Source organism: Vanacampus margaritifer, chromosome 5 (assembly GCF_051991255.1).
Source record: "Vanacampus margaritifer isolate UIUO_Vmar chromosome 5, RoL_Vmar_1.0, whole genome shotgun sequence".
In the NCBI taxonomy this organism is placed as follows: Eukaryota; Metazoa; Chordata; class Actinopteri; order Syngnathiformes; family Syngnathidae; genus Vanacampus; species Vanacampus margaritifer.
The window spans coordinates 12992305-13008597 of NC_135436.1; the positions used below are offsets into that span (position 1 = coordinate 12992305).

Consider the following 16293-nt stretch of genomic DNA (forward strand, 5'->3'; position numbering starts at 1 on the left):
TTCACAAAGCCACTAAAATTTCCTACTATGATCCTCACTTCTAAGGGATTTAAATTATTGGCCTATTATCTGATCTCACTATGAAAAAGACAATCAGTTATTAAGGCAAAAGTTTCATTTTCCAGCCTTGGAAAATTGCAAAAAAATCAAATAAAATTAATGGCAGCCATAAAATGTGTTGCATGTTGCTGCAATTAGCCTGATTTGCGATAACCACAATGCTATGGATATACCAGATCACTTTAAAGACTTACTCACCGGGTTTTCAATGCTGACAAAGTGGACTTGTCGATCCTGAAAAAAAATATGAAAGACAAAAAGTTAATCATCACAATTACTTAAAAATTCTCTCAAAAGCAGCAGATCTGTTCTTGGCTTTTAGCACATTTTATGGCCACATGGAAACATGAGAGACCAAGATCATGAATATTAAAGAGTTAGAGAGGAAGATTTATAACTTAATCTCAGCATCACAGTTATTCCCTCGGGTGCCCTGTCAACGCCATTTAATGTCCCATTCCCTTTTTACTGGCATCTGATCCATATGTTCCACTATATTCATTGCAGATCAGATTGGGTGACTGTGTGATGATAAATTCATGCATCAGTTCACATTTTCATACAACACAGGGAAAGCCAGAACTATGCAGGCACGCGTTCATTTCATTTAGACTTTTCTTTACCATGGCCAGTTAGTGTTTTAAATGCAATTTATGTTCTTCAACAGCTACCATGGAGCTTATAAGTGCAGTAAAATGGCTCCATTTAAAATCCAAATTCAGCGATATTGACAGCCCTGTAATGCATATAGGGTACACAGCAAAATCGGCAGTGTTAGATTAACACTGAGAGTGTTAAATCTAACACTAAAAAAGTGTTTAAATGTGTCCACACCCATGAATGTGTAAATCTGACACTTTTTAAAGTGTTACTTTTTTCCACACTTAATCAGTGTAACTCCAACACTGTATAGTGTTAAAAATCTACACACTTGTATACACACAAAATCACTTGTAAACACTGAGTAGTGTTGAAAGTACTCTACACTCTAGTGTCAGTGTTAAAAATTTAAATCAGACTACACTTTACTCTGGGAAATTTCACTGGAAATGAGAATGTGGTCAATGTAAATCTGAAGGTAGTGAGTGCTATTTAGGTTACACCCGACATCCACCCCAACACTCAAAGAAATCTACTCTGACAGTGTTAAAATAACACTGCTTACTTACTGCATAGTTGATCGAACATTGGAAATTTAACACTGAGCGATTTGCTGTGTATGAGTTTGTGGTTTGACAAGCTCATTTCATCTTATATGTCAGGTTGTCAACCCATCTGGGGAGGTAAAGTGCTCCAGTGAGATGCTTACAGTGAAGGCATGAAAGCCAGCAAGGATATTGCCCACTAACACTCCACTCCAATGTGTCAGCACTTACAACCGTAATTGGGAGAAATTAGGAGCTTGTTCTGCACTACATCAAGGGAATATTATCATCTAACCAGTAGAACAGGAACGCTAATAGTTTGGTCAAATTCAATGTATGTGTCATGTGTCACGTGGGGCAACAATAAAACAACTTGCAGCAGGCAGGCAGAAACAAAAGCCGCTGCTGATTGCAAAAGCCCCCTGAATGGAGACAGCGCGAACAGAAACAGCATGAGACCTCCACCCGCCCTTCCTTCCTTTTCTCAAAAGTCTCGTACCACGTCGAAACTTCAGCAACATCACTTGATAGAAATCCACAACGAATCTGTCCATTGAAAATAAAACGTGTGTAATAAGCACCCATCAATATAATGAAAAGATAAAGATACAATACCATCCAAAACCACCAAATGACACGCTTCTCCTTCTCCTCAGCATTTCTGTGTCCAATTAAATTCCTCCGATGGCACGCTCAGACTGACTCCGTAGGGAAAAGTGTCTGTGTCTCTCACTTTGTCTCTCGACGTCCCCCCTCTCTCACGGCTCCTTTATTCAAGCTACACTGTCAACCGGGTCTTCGTCCAGTCAGTTTCCTGAAACACTGCTTGCTTTGTCACAGACAGTTAAACACAAAGTCACACTCACTGAAACATACAGGTACATCAAATACACATGGTGGTTGGAGGGGGAGGGTCAAAGGTGGGGAGGGGCCACAAGAACCCATCTGAGGCAGAGAGTTTATTTCCCACAGGTGCATTTGAAACACTTGAATGATGTGTAGCCCCCCAAAAACATCTGCAAACAACTATTGCTACTTTCCGCCAGCAGTATATTTGCCCTGATAAACTCAAAACATACTGCATTTTCTTAATAGCATAAAAATTCACTTTACAATGTAGAAATAAGTTATTATGCAACTCAAGTGTTTCTTATTAGATGAGTGTGAAGAACAAAAGGAACAAGTGGTACAGTATATAATGTAGTAAACAATACTGTACGCATCCACCCTTGGTGTGACCAAAGGGAGTGTCCTTCCTGACACCCTTCCTCTTCATGCTTCGAGTTCACACAACTAATGAACCAGCCCTCTTGACGCACTTCCGCAAGGAAAGAAAACAAGAAAGAAAGAAAGGAAGAAAGAATTCTTACAGCAGTCCGCTAACCAGGCATCTATGATACATATGAAATATATATATATTTTTTTAATCCAAATGCCAAAGTGACTTTTTAAACCAAATTATTTCTTGCTCACGCCAACATAAATGTCTTGGACCACAACTGGCACTAGCCATTCACCCAATAATTGCATTGATTCTATACAGCAGCATATATCGATCCAATAAATAAAGGAATGCTACGTCATGATTTCAAGATGTTGCAATAAATTGAAGTGAAAATAGAATGGCTGCATTTTGTTCGCCAATGAAAACGAAATGTGAGTCATCAAACACAAATTGCACACGGGCGCATGATCGAGAGTGCATGGCGGTCTCCAATTGCCCACATCACATGCCCAGCCGATGACATCATCCATGGGAGATTTTGGAGTTTAACTGTATAAACACACATTGAGCACGCAAATCGCATACTAGCGAGTCAATTTCTGCTTTTGCAATGCCAAGCTCTGTGTGCTCCTCAACCTCCATGATTTTAAAGAGAGAGGGGAACCGCTTCGATTGGCCAGGAGTCGGCTGCGTTCCATCCCACAACAGTGCAAATCTATCTGGCTAGTCTAACAAAATACCAAAATAAATAAAACTCTGCCCATGCAAACAGTTAGGATGCACTTTGCGCTAGACTGGGCACGAAAACTGGGCCCTACATTTTGAAGCAAATAATACCTGGTAGCACCTTGTCCAAAAACATGCACCTATTTAAACTCTGACATCATCATCTGCAATATTATGAATCTTCTAACATCATTAGAGATTGCTGTTGAAGGAACAGACTATAGCAAATGTTACAAGAATTAATAAACAGTGGGTGTTATATTGAAGTGGTTTTCGGGGGAGTAAAGTCATTTGGGGATAATTACGTTTATGGTGTTATGTAAATGGTTTAGCATGCCAATAACCGGCAGAAAGGTAAATGAAGTGGAACAAATGGTGTGTGTAATATCAAAATTGACTTTGGGTCCACAGTACTGTTTAGTTTACAGTACCATTATGTCAGTGTTTGAATATTTCATTTGAACCTCAATTTGAACCAAGTGAAGAAAGGCACTGCCTTCAAGTGGCTTGATCTAAAAATGAAGGTGATCATTTTCTAGTGTCTTCTCTGTTGTACATAAATAGCTATTATATAAATCATCTATTTCACTGCTTTTTGCTATTGAGCGTATTGTTTCTTGCAGGCTCCATTGAAAATCCTGCTGTTGCCAGCATTGATGGAACTATTATCATATGAACGTATTATTGATCACAAAGCAATTATGAAAATCATTACATGCCTAAGTGAATGTGGACTCATACAATCATAAGTGTTAGAAAAAATTGATTCGGCAATATATCGCGATATTACAGCACGCAATTCTCGAATCGATTCAATATGCGGCCGAATCGATTTTTAAACATACATTTTTTATGGAAATATTCAACAAAACGCCTTCCTACGGTTAGGATTCACACATTAAGCATGGAAGAATGTTATATTAATGAAACATTAAACCTTAATATTTTATTGCATTGCTGTTCAAACATGAAACAGACTGTTACCTGTTTGTTAAATGCAGTGGCTCAGATATAAGCCTGAATTTTCAGATAAATAAATACATTTTCATGCAAATCTTACAGTGTAGATGTACAAGTTTACTGATTTGTATTTTTTAAATTTGAGTTAAAAAAATTAAAAAACGCAATAATCAATTTATAGATTCGCATCAGGATTAATCGGTATCGAATCGAATTGTGACCTATGAATCGTGATACGAACCGAATCGCCACGTACTTGGCAATTCACACCCCTAATCATAAGTATGATTGATGGCCCCGTGGCGCTTTAACAATTATTGTTTGTATTTCAGGAGTTAGGAAAAAAAAATCTGCTTACCAAGCTACCAAATTCCATTGTCGCCACACAAATAAGATCATATTTTTTTGTTTCACACTGTAGGAGTCTTGCATATTGTTAACAAATGGTTCTCATTATGATGAAAATAATGCACTGGCAGGGTTTTATTCAGTTCTCATTTTCAGATTGTGTTCACCTGTATCTCGACTGTGCTGCTCTTCTTGCCAGCCAATCAGCTCATTCCATTCCCTGGTGTCTCCCTCAGATATTGCTTTAATCCAATTGGCTTGCTTGATGCCTCTGTCACCGTCTCTATGAGGGCGCAAACTGTGTAGCCATGTGCACATTATTGCACACATTCTCCTGTTATACGATCTAAATCCAATCTAATCTAAAAAGTAAATGGTGAAAATCTGCATAATGTATTTTCTTTCTCTAACTATGCCATTAAATGGTGCAGAGAGCAAATGAGCACCTGTAGAACACAAATCAATCTGATTGGAATATTAAGATGCCCTTGCTGAATCCTGGTCATAACAGGTTTTCTGCATAAACAAATAATGGCTAAAGTGAGGAGAATGTTGTGGAGGACAACATAAGGATAACAATTTGTCTTTGTCCATTTACTGTTGTGGGCGATAACAACTCCAATGTGTGCCAATGGAAAATTTTACTTGTTAAAAATAATTTAACAAGTAGTTCATATTTGCGAGTACGTGTGACCACCACTTGTTTCCCCCACTCACGTCTACTCTTCCATTTTATTTTCCCCCATATTCCTCTCAAATTTGCCCCTATTCAAAAGTTGCATTTTAACCATGCAGCAGTGACTTGTGGTCAGAGCAAGCAAAGTAGGCACTGCTTACCCCAGGCTGAAATGAAAGTTGAAACCGTTTGGCTTTTTTACATTTATTTTAATTATTTACGTGACAACGTTTGGTAATTTTTATACCTCAATTAAAAAAGACTCATTACTTCGTCTGGCCTGCAGGCAAGAATGCTGCAAAAATTATCCTCCTGAAGCACACGGCTAATGTGCTTTTCCCAGCCCTGTCCGCATAGCGATGTGTGTTCGTGGATGCGTAGTCAGTTTCCCAGTAGAAAAGTCCTTTACGCAAATTGGCAGATGGCTACGCAGCCTTCTTACGTCGCTGTATTATTTGTATGTGAACGTACGTTCGCACAGTGCATTTGTGAATTAAAAACATACTTAGTGCACAGTACAGCGATAAGATGACGCCAATGGAGAATATAAAACTATTTTCATGCCTTTCTTTTAATGGAAAACGCCTTCTTTTGAAGGTTGGGAGATCAACGCCTTAGCTGCCGGATTTTCAGCAAAGTAAGGGACAGAGAATTATTCGTACTTTTCACAAAGAATGGTGCAAAAGGACTTTGTGGATGTGCTTTGATTAACTGGCTGTTTCACTTTATATGATGTTTGGCATTGCTATTGCTAGCTTGATTTTGTGAGGAATTAGGCTGTTTTACAGGGAGATATTCATTTTATTACATTCTTTCTGGGCGTCCGGGCGGGTTTGAAATTGTTCGTTTTTCGTTGTGTGGCAAATGGGAGGCGGAGTGCACTGCAACGTTTACCGTGGCTGGCAGACCACGCACTGGCTGTGACGGTGGCCCAGAATTTTAGCTGAGTGGCAACCGTTGAGCCGCCGCACCAGAGGCGATGGGTACGAACCCTGCTCAAAGTAAAAAATAAAAATAAAAGATTGCAGAGCAAAAAATGTAAGACTTCAAAAAAGAGTAATGTTGTTTTTTTTCCTACCCATACAGAGGATGTTAAAATGTTTTGAATGTTTGGCATCTTATATCTGAGTATCACATATCTCGAGGTCAGGCTGAGTGTCCTCTTTTTTTCAAAATGAAAATATGGTCACCCTAGGATACGTTGTGCACCCGCCTGCCGACAAACAAATTTGTAATTGGTGTGCGTGTCTCAATTTGCAACTGCCTGGCTACCCAAACCTAGAGCTCACTGCACGTCACTGCCATGCACTGCCTATTTTCATCGCTCACACTTGCTTCGACTATGTAAATTGGTCATGTTGTTAGTCATTTGTCTGAGTACCAGGAGGTAAAGCATCCATACAGACATAAGAAATAATCCCTCAACTCTCGCTCTATGCCTCCAAAAGGCCTTTTGATGTTTGTGTTTGTCTCATTGAGAACTATGTCACCTCAGTGTGGTTAATTTTAAAGTTTTTTTTTTAATTCATCCTAGACCTACATGTAATTTATCCCCAGTAGTTTAAAACAAAATTCAAGCAAACTACTGTATCCTTGTTTATTGTTTTATAGCCAAGACCTTCACCTTAATCTTTCTAGAGAGGGAGCTCTTGTTTACCCAACTATCCAGTACGAAACCATAGCTACTGTACTGCCCTCATGTTTTCCGCCACTCTATCTTCCTCTCAACCCCTTGCCTGGCAGCTCCATCCTAATCACCCTCCTATCAATCTATCACTATCTCTCTAACTTTGTCCCCAACACAGCGAACCTGCTCACTCCTAAAGAAAACAAAAAATCTTCATTTCCGCAACCTATAGCTCTGCTTCCTCGAATCTTCAGTGCGACTGCCTCCAATCCATACATTATGGCCATTACCATTGTCTAATAAACATTCTCATTCATCCTAGCAGAGATCCTTCTATCACATAAAACACCTGACACTTGCCCCTCTTATTCATGCACATATAATTTGGTCTTGCTTCTGCTAATCTTAATACTTCTTTCGAAACATACCTTCACCTGTTCCTGCTTTTACTGCAGATACACACTATCATCTGCAAACGTCATCCATGGGGATTGCTGTCGAACCTCATCTGTCAACAATCCATCAGTACTGTAAAGAAGAAGGGGCTTAGGCTAGCTGATCTCTGCTGCAGTCCCACATCCACCTTAAACTAGGGTTGCCAACCGTCCCTTGAAATACGAGATCGTTCCGTATTTAGACCTATAAGTACGCGTCCCGTATTGAGTTGACAAGGGACGTACTTTGTCCTGTAATACCGCGAGAGTCAAAAATAGTCCGTAAAATGTCAATGAAATTAATGAATAACAGTGACCTTTATGTGAGGACTTACGGTAAAGTTCCAAGGACCTCCTGCTCTCAGTTTGCTGACCAAACCCAGAAAATAGGTGAGGCATGATTGGTTGTTACCTACTTCCTCAGCACAGGTGATGTCCTCTTCAGTCGACAGCAAGTAGAAATATTTGTACATGAAAAATAATGAAGTTATCAAATTCATTCTGGACAAAATATGAACTATTTACTGTTGAAAATAGCTCAATGAGTCAAGTGTCCCTTTAAAATGAGTAGAAAAGGTTTCTGTTTGAGAGATATTTATTTTCGTAAGTTTTTTGTATTAAAGTAAATTTCTGGATAACAACTTTTACATGTGTTCATATCATTCAAAAATATGAAAAAAATGGTTTCACCTACAAAAAAAAGCTTAAAAAATCACGCCAGCAAGGTTGAAGCAATCAGGTTGGCCGTCCTTGTCGATGAGGTGTCCCTTGTTTATTTTTCAGGGAGTTAGCAACCCTACCTTAAACTCATGTCACAACTACAGCACACCTCACCTCTTCTACCCACAAACATGTCCTGATGCTCCAAACTTTCTCATGCGATACCACACACAGTTCCTCTCTTGGTACCCTGTCATAGGTGTTCTCTAGATCTGCATAGATAGACTGCAGTCCCTTCTGACCTTTTTTTCTGTATTTCTCCATTAACATCAACTGGACTTCTCTGATTGTCTTCAAAGACATTTTGCTAACTGTAGTGATCTTTCTCTCCTTCTATCCAATGTGACAGAGAGAGAGAGAGAGAGAGAGAGAAATAGAGAGAGAGAGAAACAGATAGAAAGAGAGTGAGAGAGAGAGATTGAAAGAGAGAGAAATACAGCGAGAGAGCGAGAAAGAGAGAGAGAAAGAGAGGGAGAGAAAGACAGAGAGAGAGAAATAAAGAAAGAGAGAGAGAGAAAGAGAGAGAACTAGAGAGAGAGCAATAGAGAGAGAGAGAGAAAAAGAGAGAAAAATAGAGAGGGGGGAGAGAGCGAGAGGGAGAGAGAGAGAAAGAGAGAGAAATAGAGAGAAAAATAGAAAGAGAGAGAGAGAGATTGAAAGAGTGAGAGAGAGAAATAGAGAGAGAGAGAGAGAGCAAGAGAGAGAAAGAGAGAAAGCGAGAGGGAGGGAGAGAGACATAGAGAGAAAGAGAGAGAGAGATTGAAAGAGAGAAATAGAGAGAGAAAGAGAGAGAGAGATTGAAAGAGAGAAATAGAGAGAGAAAGAGAGAGAGAGATTGAAAGAGCAAGAAAGAGTGAGAGAGAGCGAAAGAGAGAGAGAGAAATAGAGAGAGAGAAAGCGAGAGAGAGAGAGAGAGAGAGAGAGAGAGAGAGAGAGAGAGAGAGAGAATGTAAGCATGAAAGTGAAGCATCAGCACGAGCAGGGGAAGTCTACTATGTGCTCATTAAGTTTCTTCTTAAAGGCAGTCTGTGACCTCAGGGATGTAAGTTTGAGAGTGTCTTGGAAGGTGTTTTCCATCATTAGCTGCTGCAAAGGATTTTCGGCCAAAGGTTGTCTTGAAGCTTGGGTTGGTGAGTTTGATAAACTCACTTGGGTAAGCAATTTGTGAAAGAGACTCAGTGGGTGTGTAGGAAGGGCCAGTCTACCATGTTTGTAAAGGTCACAGTGATGTATTTTAGGATACATTGGTGGAAAAGCAGATAGCAGAATGTACAGTTTGTCATGAGTTGTCTTCAAAGCTGTTTTTATAGATGACATCCTCATTATAATGGCCATCCATAAGATACTGTAAGTGCTCAAGACTCAACCCACACCATACCCACAGGTTCATGGGCTTTTCTAAAGTACTAAGCCTTCAAACACGGGCTACATTAAACAAAATTCAAGATTACAGTTAATTCAATTTTGGGAATCACTGTGGTACAATCATATAAAGTTCCTACTTAAGCTCCTTCCCAGGGTAAGGTTCCCATAATGCAAATGGTTGTATAACTTACAGGTATGTGGTTTTCAAAGGGGGGTTTTCCTTTGGTACCTCACATGATGTTTTACTTTCGTGGACTTGAGTCCCGAAGGGTGCGTACGCACAAGAATGTGGTTTACGCACCTTTTTACTCTCATGTTTAGATGTATCGAGGGGTGAAATGACCTTGGGCGTGTGCGGTGCTCCATGGCATGCAGGCGGAGCTTGTTATTTTATTAAATTTAAGTTTAATCAGATGCCCTTTCATTATAGGCATTCAGCCACCATCAGCAACGGCCGACATGCCCGGAATGTTGTTGTTGACTTCCGAGGACAGAATGTTATAAAAAATAAAAAAATAAAAAAATAAAAGTTTTTCGGGCCTCGACTTTGTTTACAAGCGTAACTTTTTTTTTCATTTGTGACTCAAGGCTTTCTAATGTATTTATCTGAAAATGCATTGTAATCATTCCCACCCGCAAGCCCTGTTTATACTAATTTGCTTATTTATGTAGCGGCGTGGACAGGGAGGGGTCTGGCACTCCAACATGATTGAGACAGATTTTTTTTTTTGTGCAAAATTTTCTGGATTTGGTCATACGCCGTGTTTTACTATGAAAGCTTCGCAAGTCTTGGTACATGAGGCCGCCGGTCTCATTCAACTCTATTACTTTGCACATCAATGAACACAAAGAATTCAATGAGGGCAAGACAATATTTGCAATAATACAACTTGATTTTATATTATTGTGCTCACCCATCTATGGGTGACACATTTTATTTATAAGGAGAAATATTTCCATGACCAAATGTTGACAATGAGGTCACACAAGCATAGAAGGTTCATTTGTAAAAAAATAAATAAATGAATGAATGATTGAATGGCACGCGGGCTGCATTTACTTTTTTCCTGTCTGCCATCTGTAATACTCCATTTTTACACCACCATTTTTACAGAAGATTGATAAAATAAGAACATTTTTGATTTTTTTGAAAAACACTTTGTACTGAGAACAATGCTTTTAAAATGATCCCCAGTCACACAAAGCAACAAAAAAATGAGCCTCTGCTATCATTTACATACCGTGCCTTTGCCATGGGTGAGCACATCAACTGCTTTTCTTACTCCTGCAAAAGCATATTTTATCACATTATTCTACATATATTTTGGTTGAGAAATTATATTCCTGTCATCTGGTTACAGTAATGCAGGCGTTATGAGGTTAATTATCTGGAGCGACACGCGGCCCATTTTTAAGTTTGATTATTCTCCAAAATACTGACCAGCCAAAAATAATGTCCTATTTATTCATTTTTACAGTTTTTTTTTTTTTTGCAAAAGCCCCAGCCCCCTCAAGATTCCTGCTGTTACTCCTGAAGGTGCAGCTGCTGAACATTGTGTGATTTTGTTGAAGTCAGATTGATTGATGTCTTTTGTCTGATACTCAAGTATTGAGTTTCGATAAGGCACAACTATCATACCTTAAGAAAGCTTTCCAATGTTTGGTTACTCACAGTCCTTGATGCAGAATGAGCGCAACAGATCTCATTTGCCAGTAGTCTGACATTTTTTGTAGGAACATTTTCTTCAAGGCAACAACCCTGTGGATGTTTTATTTATTTTTATTTTCTTGTTCTTTTACTGATAATTGTGCTGAATTTTAGCCTGAATTCTACTTTCCGATTAAAGTCAGCAAGAGCCTAATTACTGGATTGCTCTAAAAAGATTATCCTGACCGTTTATGGTGTGGTATGGGGTGTGTTAAGAGTGACTTTTCTGAGTGTGTGGTCCAATTTTCACCTGCATGGACTGTGTCAGACTGGTTATGTTGAGAGTTTGTATAACCAGTCCCTTATGTTATTCATCACAATAAAACAACAACTAGAGTTTGTCCCTGCAAGGTAGTTACCAAATAAGTTCTTGGTCGTTTTCATTTTTCTTCTTCTTTGTATTTATCAACTGTTTGGATGTGTCCTATAGCACCATGCTGCCTCTCACAGGTCATCCTTGGCACTACCCCAGAAATAGGATTTGCACTGTTAGTTTCCACTAGTTACCTACAGGAAAGAAAAACAGGCTGATCTTGATCCACATAAATACCTTTTTTTAATTCTTTGTCCTTCACCTTCAAAATATTTATATGTTTTTTTTAATGTTTTTTTTTATATACTAGAGCATACAGAAGGCTTTATGCAGCCTCTGACCTGAAGAGGTCGCCTAAAATAATGGTAGTTATTTCAAAAAAATGGCCAGCAGGTGGCAGCAGAGTATAAGAGATCAGGCAGAACCATGTTGCACCAAGCTCTTTTTGACAATGTAACTTAGCTATTTTCTAATGCTAATTGCTACAAAACAGATACAAATATATATTTTTTTCCTGATTAAAGAAGAGGTAGGTTCCATGTTTTTATAGCAATAGAACAGAATATTCTGTGGACCTCGCAAAATCTGTCAAAATCCAGTAAAACAGCCAGGTGCGAAGGGGGTTTTGTTTTTGTTTATTGAGCGCCCCATTAGCTAGTGGCACATTTCAGGAGCTCATCTTCCTGTCGTTTCTAAATTCATTACAATTGTTTCAAATAAACTTATAAAAATATGCACAGCTACACTCACACACATACACTAAACAACAACAAAAGTTAAAAAAAAAAGAAAATAAATGAACGGTCAGTGTCAATGAAGTAAAATAACATTAAATAATACATATAATTGTAAGACAATCTAAATGAATATGCTCCAATTCTTATACAATTATCCCCAATAATTATCCCCCAAATCCAACACTTTAGCTCATTGTTACAATGCTCACATAATATTTATACAGTCCCATATTAATCAAAACTTCTTTTTAAAACTTCTCTTGTTATTTCCTATTCATCATAACCATGATAATCTGGAAAAAAAAAAGAAACTCTGCCATAAATAATTTCTGCCGATTTTGTTAAAATAATATTCCTAATAAATGTTAATAAGAAATACCTCAATCTGCAATTAACTGTTAACCAAACCAAGTTATCATGCGTTGTTATCACATTTGTTCAATATGGGCAACCCAACACAATCCTTGCTGCTCTATTTTGAGCAACCTGAAATTTATGGCTTCAGTGAAATTGGCTGGGAGTGAATGAGTTAATGTATAAGTCCTACACAAAAGCCAGATTTGTAAAGAACATGTTACAACACAAGGAATCATGTAATCTCGTCAACAAGTATATTTTAGCATGCTTAATTTCATCCATTTTGGATTTCATCCAAGTGTAGCCACCTACTTTTATGGATTTGCTTCCCGATGGATTTTAGTAAAAGTGACAGCATGCCCGCCCACATGCACACACAGTATACGTTCACATACACAATCATAGGCAACAGCACATACTGTAGCGTCGTACATTTACTGCATGCACTAATGCACATAGAGCTGCACTCAATAGATCTGCACTCACACAAGCTGACGTAATTGTTCATGCAGGCAAATTAACATGCTATGACAGTGGCAAAAAAAAGAATGGAGAGACACACAGGCTATTTTTTGTTTCTTATTTTTACGTAAATGGCATTGCAAAGGATTTTACATACTTCTCATTCTTTGGTTATAAACATATTGGCAAACAGTCACAGGAGCCAACTGCCAACACTTTGCCCACACAATCATCTCAATCAACTCACACATATATAGGCTTCATCAAGTGTACTCAGAGAACAGCATTTTTTTCTTTCACTTCATTTTCAAGCTGCGGTGTAAATCCACACTGTCCAATTTAGAATATAGAAGAGTGAAGGGGAAAAGAATGAATGGCAAAAAATAAAACTGACACATTTAAATAGTTTCACATAAGAAAAATGAGATTCTGAAAATGAAACAAGCAAAGCAACCAAAATGTCATTTATCCACTAAAAAGATTAACTTAGAAGCAGATTTGATAGTTTTTTCAAAAAAAAAAAAAAAAAAAGACATCTGTGTGCTACTAGTAGAAGAAGAGAATATTTGAAAAATCTTATTGTCTCGAAGCATTTGGCAGTTGGCATGTAACAAGCGAAAATTCAAGGCATAGCACGGAATATGACAGGGCCGACCCAAGGTTCCAGGTTAGCCTAAGCTAACTAAGGCTTGTGAAAATAAAATCGGAGCAATAAAATGAAGTCAAATAAATATGATAAAAAGATAAGGGAAAATTTAATTGAGCGTGTAAAAACTAAGACTCAACTGATGGCACACAACGCTTGGATTTATTTGGCATATTATTTACGTTACTTTCTCATGAAAACGAGAAGTCTTTTTTCCTGTTCAACTTTTGTCAGCATCCTGCTTATCGAATCGCAAGGGATTAGTTAGCTTGCATTAGAAGTGGCAATATAATATGCTGTCTCTGCAGCTGCACAGATACTGAAAAAAATCGCTGAAAGGATAAATGCACTTACATTTCTGCATTCATGAAACCATTCCACTAATAAAAAGGAGTAGGTTGTGGATTATTCCTTTCTATTTTGAGTTGGTCTTAAGTGCAGAGCGTGGCAGATCTGTGACAGCACCTGCCGTCCCAACACCTAAGATCTTCAAATGAGCTATTGACTGAAGTGTTACAGTGACAACAGTGTCAACAGTCTTATTCGTCTTTCGAGGTAATAGAGACACATTTACAGTCTAAACATCTAACCTTCTATAAATATGCTAGGTAACAATATAATATAATATAATATAATATAATATAATATAATATAATATAATATAATATAATATAATATAATATAATATAATATAATATAATATAATTCAGAGAGGAATGCTTGGAGGGGATTTAGCGGAAGCTACATACGCACTACAATTAGGCGGATTCACGGGAAAAGTTGTGATATGCTTATGGGAATATTTCGCTGGCTAACGCCGTCCTAGCAACGGGAGTATTTGGCTGCTTGACGCCTTGCTGTTGGCCTCTCACACCATTGCAACAAATGAAAGAGAATTTCCAAACTTGGACGTTGGACCTGAGAGACGAACTAGCCTAGCGCTACCTAAAACGAGGCTAGTCCAACACAACGGATGGATTAAAAATGGCACCAAATAGAAACATAATTCTGGGTTCGGCTGTTGGCCAGGTAGGACACGGGATCCTAGAGGTTAAAGTAAGCTATTTTAAACTGAAAGGGAAAAACTTTCAGCGGTTTGATATGCTGCGCCAACGGGCGGCTGTAGGTTACAGTCCAATATGTTTAAATATGGCTTTGTAAAAGTGCACTCCATTTACCATTTAATATTTTTGATCAAATTTTATTTTTCATTCATTGAACTATGAAGCATTTTTGGAAAAAGTACAATAAGGAACCAAATAAAAAATAGCGAGTCCAGGCACTGCTGCCCATTGTTTTGGCTTGTCTCGTATTAATATGTCAGTCAAGGTGCTTCTGTAAGCTTGGGCTCCATTGCTCGACAATATCTATCAATATTAACATGTTATGCAATATGAGCCAGTCATATTTGACCTAATAGAAAAAATGCTTATAAAATATCAGCATACATACTGCATTGTGATAAACATGCCAAAGGTTCACCACATATTACTGCAAAACACCAGTGGATTGTTTCCCGCTCAAGAACTGTTTGCTATTATCTCAAACACAGACTCAGAGCTGCACATTTCGCTGCATCCCGCTGCTCCTTTCTGTACCGCATACAGTCGGGTACGCACACCCACAGGCCTGATTTTGACTCACTCACATATACTGTACATATGAAGACACAAACTTGGAGAGAGAGAAAAAAAGCGCATGCTTGACAGTTCATGCTTGAACTGAGAATTACCCATTAACTGACACGCAAGAGTTACAGCATGCTTCCCAACAAATTATGTCAGTGTAATCCTCATCTTTGAAATATTACTACTACCACCGGCAATACATTTTCCATTCTCTCCATCATTGACATTGTTTTCCTTGGCTACAGCTTCACTAAGCGACCAATGTTTTCATTTGATTGAATGAAAATAGAAGGTGCTCTTCATAACCACCCACGCACATATGCAGAAACCTAACTTCATGCTGCCACTCACCAGTCTCATAATACACGCACGCACGCACGCACACGTGCCATATGGTGTTATAAACCAACAGAACGTGGCAACCATGGCCAGACATTGCAGCAGTACACAGAAGACAATTTGCATGCCATCACGCTTCCACTCACACTTGCGCATGTACTGTACACACACACACACACACACACCAGAATTAAATCCACACATTTTCTTGAGAGTTCAAGGAAATTGAAAACATTGAAGTCAAGACATCCTTAAAATAGCTCTCCATCCACTTCACTTGTTTTGGTGCAAATGCTGAGGAGTCGTACAAAGCCAGCAACTCATGCTGCCTCTTGTCTCCATCTGGAGAGTTCTCACACTAATCATACAAAAACGCCTGCTTTTCCCATCAGTTGTTTTGCCTCTCCATTTGCTGCTGACAGCATCCAGTGCCTTACCTCGCCTCCCCTGAAGATCCTTTGCAAGCCGGGGTGAACATCTTGCAGTCAGTGGTCAACGCGGCTTTGGAGACAGTGGAGACGGCTGACAGAGCAAGAGAGGTTGAGGGAATGCAGAAGAGAGGGGGGGAGCAAAAGAGTGTGGGGGGAGGCAATGCACATGGGGGGAGGGTACAGTGGTATATAGCGCTGGGTAGGACAGAATTGTGAGATGTGAGAGTGTGTGTGTGTGCGCAAGCATGAGAGAGATGCTGTTACCATGGCGAGGGATACGCCTAAACTACTTTGAAGCTTTTTTAGACTGAGGGTGGACAAGAGAGAAGCAAAAAAAAAAAAAAAAATGAAAGTCAGCATATAAACGGACAACAAAGGCTGAATGA

General features: G+C 38.8%; 1 protein-coding gene across 1 annotated transcript in view; it reads right to left on the reverse strand.

Moving 5' to 3' along the window:
* The window catches only part of rap1gap2a (RAP1 GTPase activating protein 2a), a 99987-nt gene extending 83963 nt beyond the window's left edge, over positions 1–16024 (reverse strand). The window contains exons 1-2 of the mRNA XM_077565282.1: positions 15914–16024; positions 259–294 (exon numbers count right to left, since the gene is read on the reverse strand). Of these exons, the coding sequence (XP_077421408.1) occupies positions 259–294; positions 15914–15954 (77 nt within the window). The 5' untranslated portion in view covers positions 15955–16024. The remainder of the gene's footprint in view (positions 1–258; positions 295–15913) is intronic.
* Between the last annotated feature and the right edge of the window lie 269 nt (positions 16025–16293).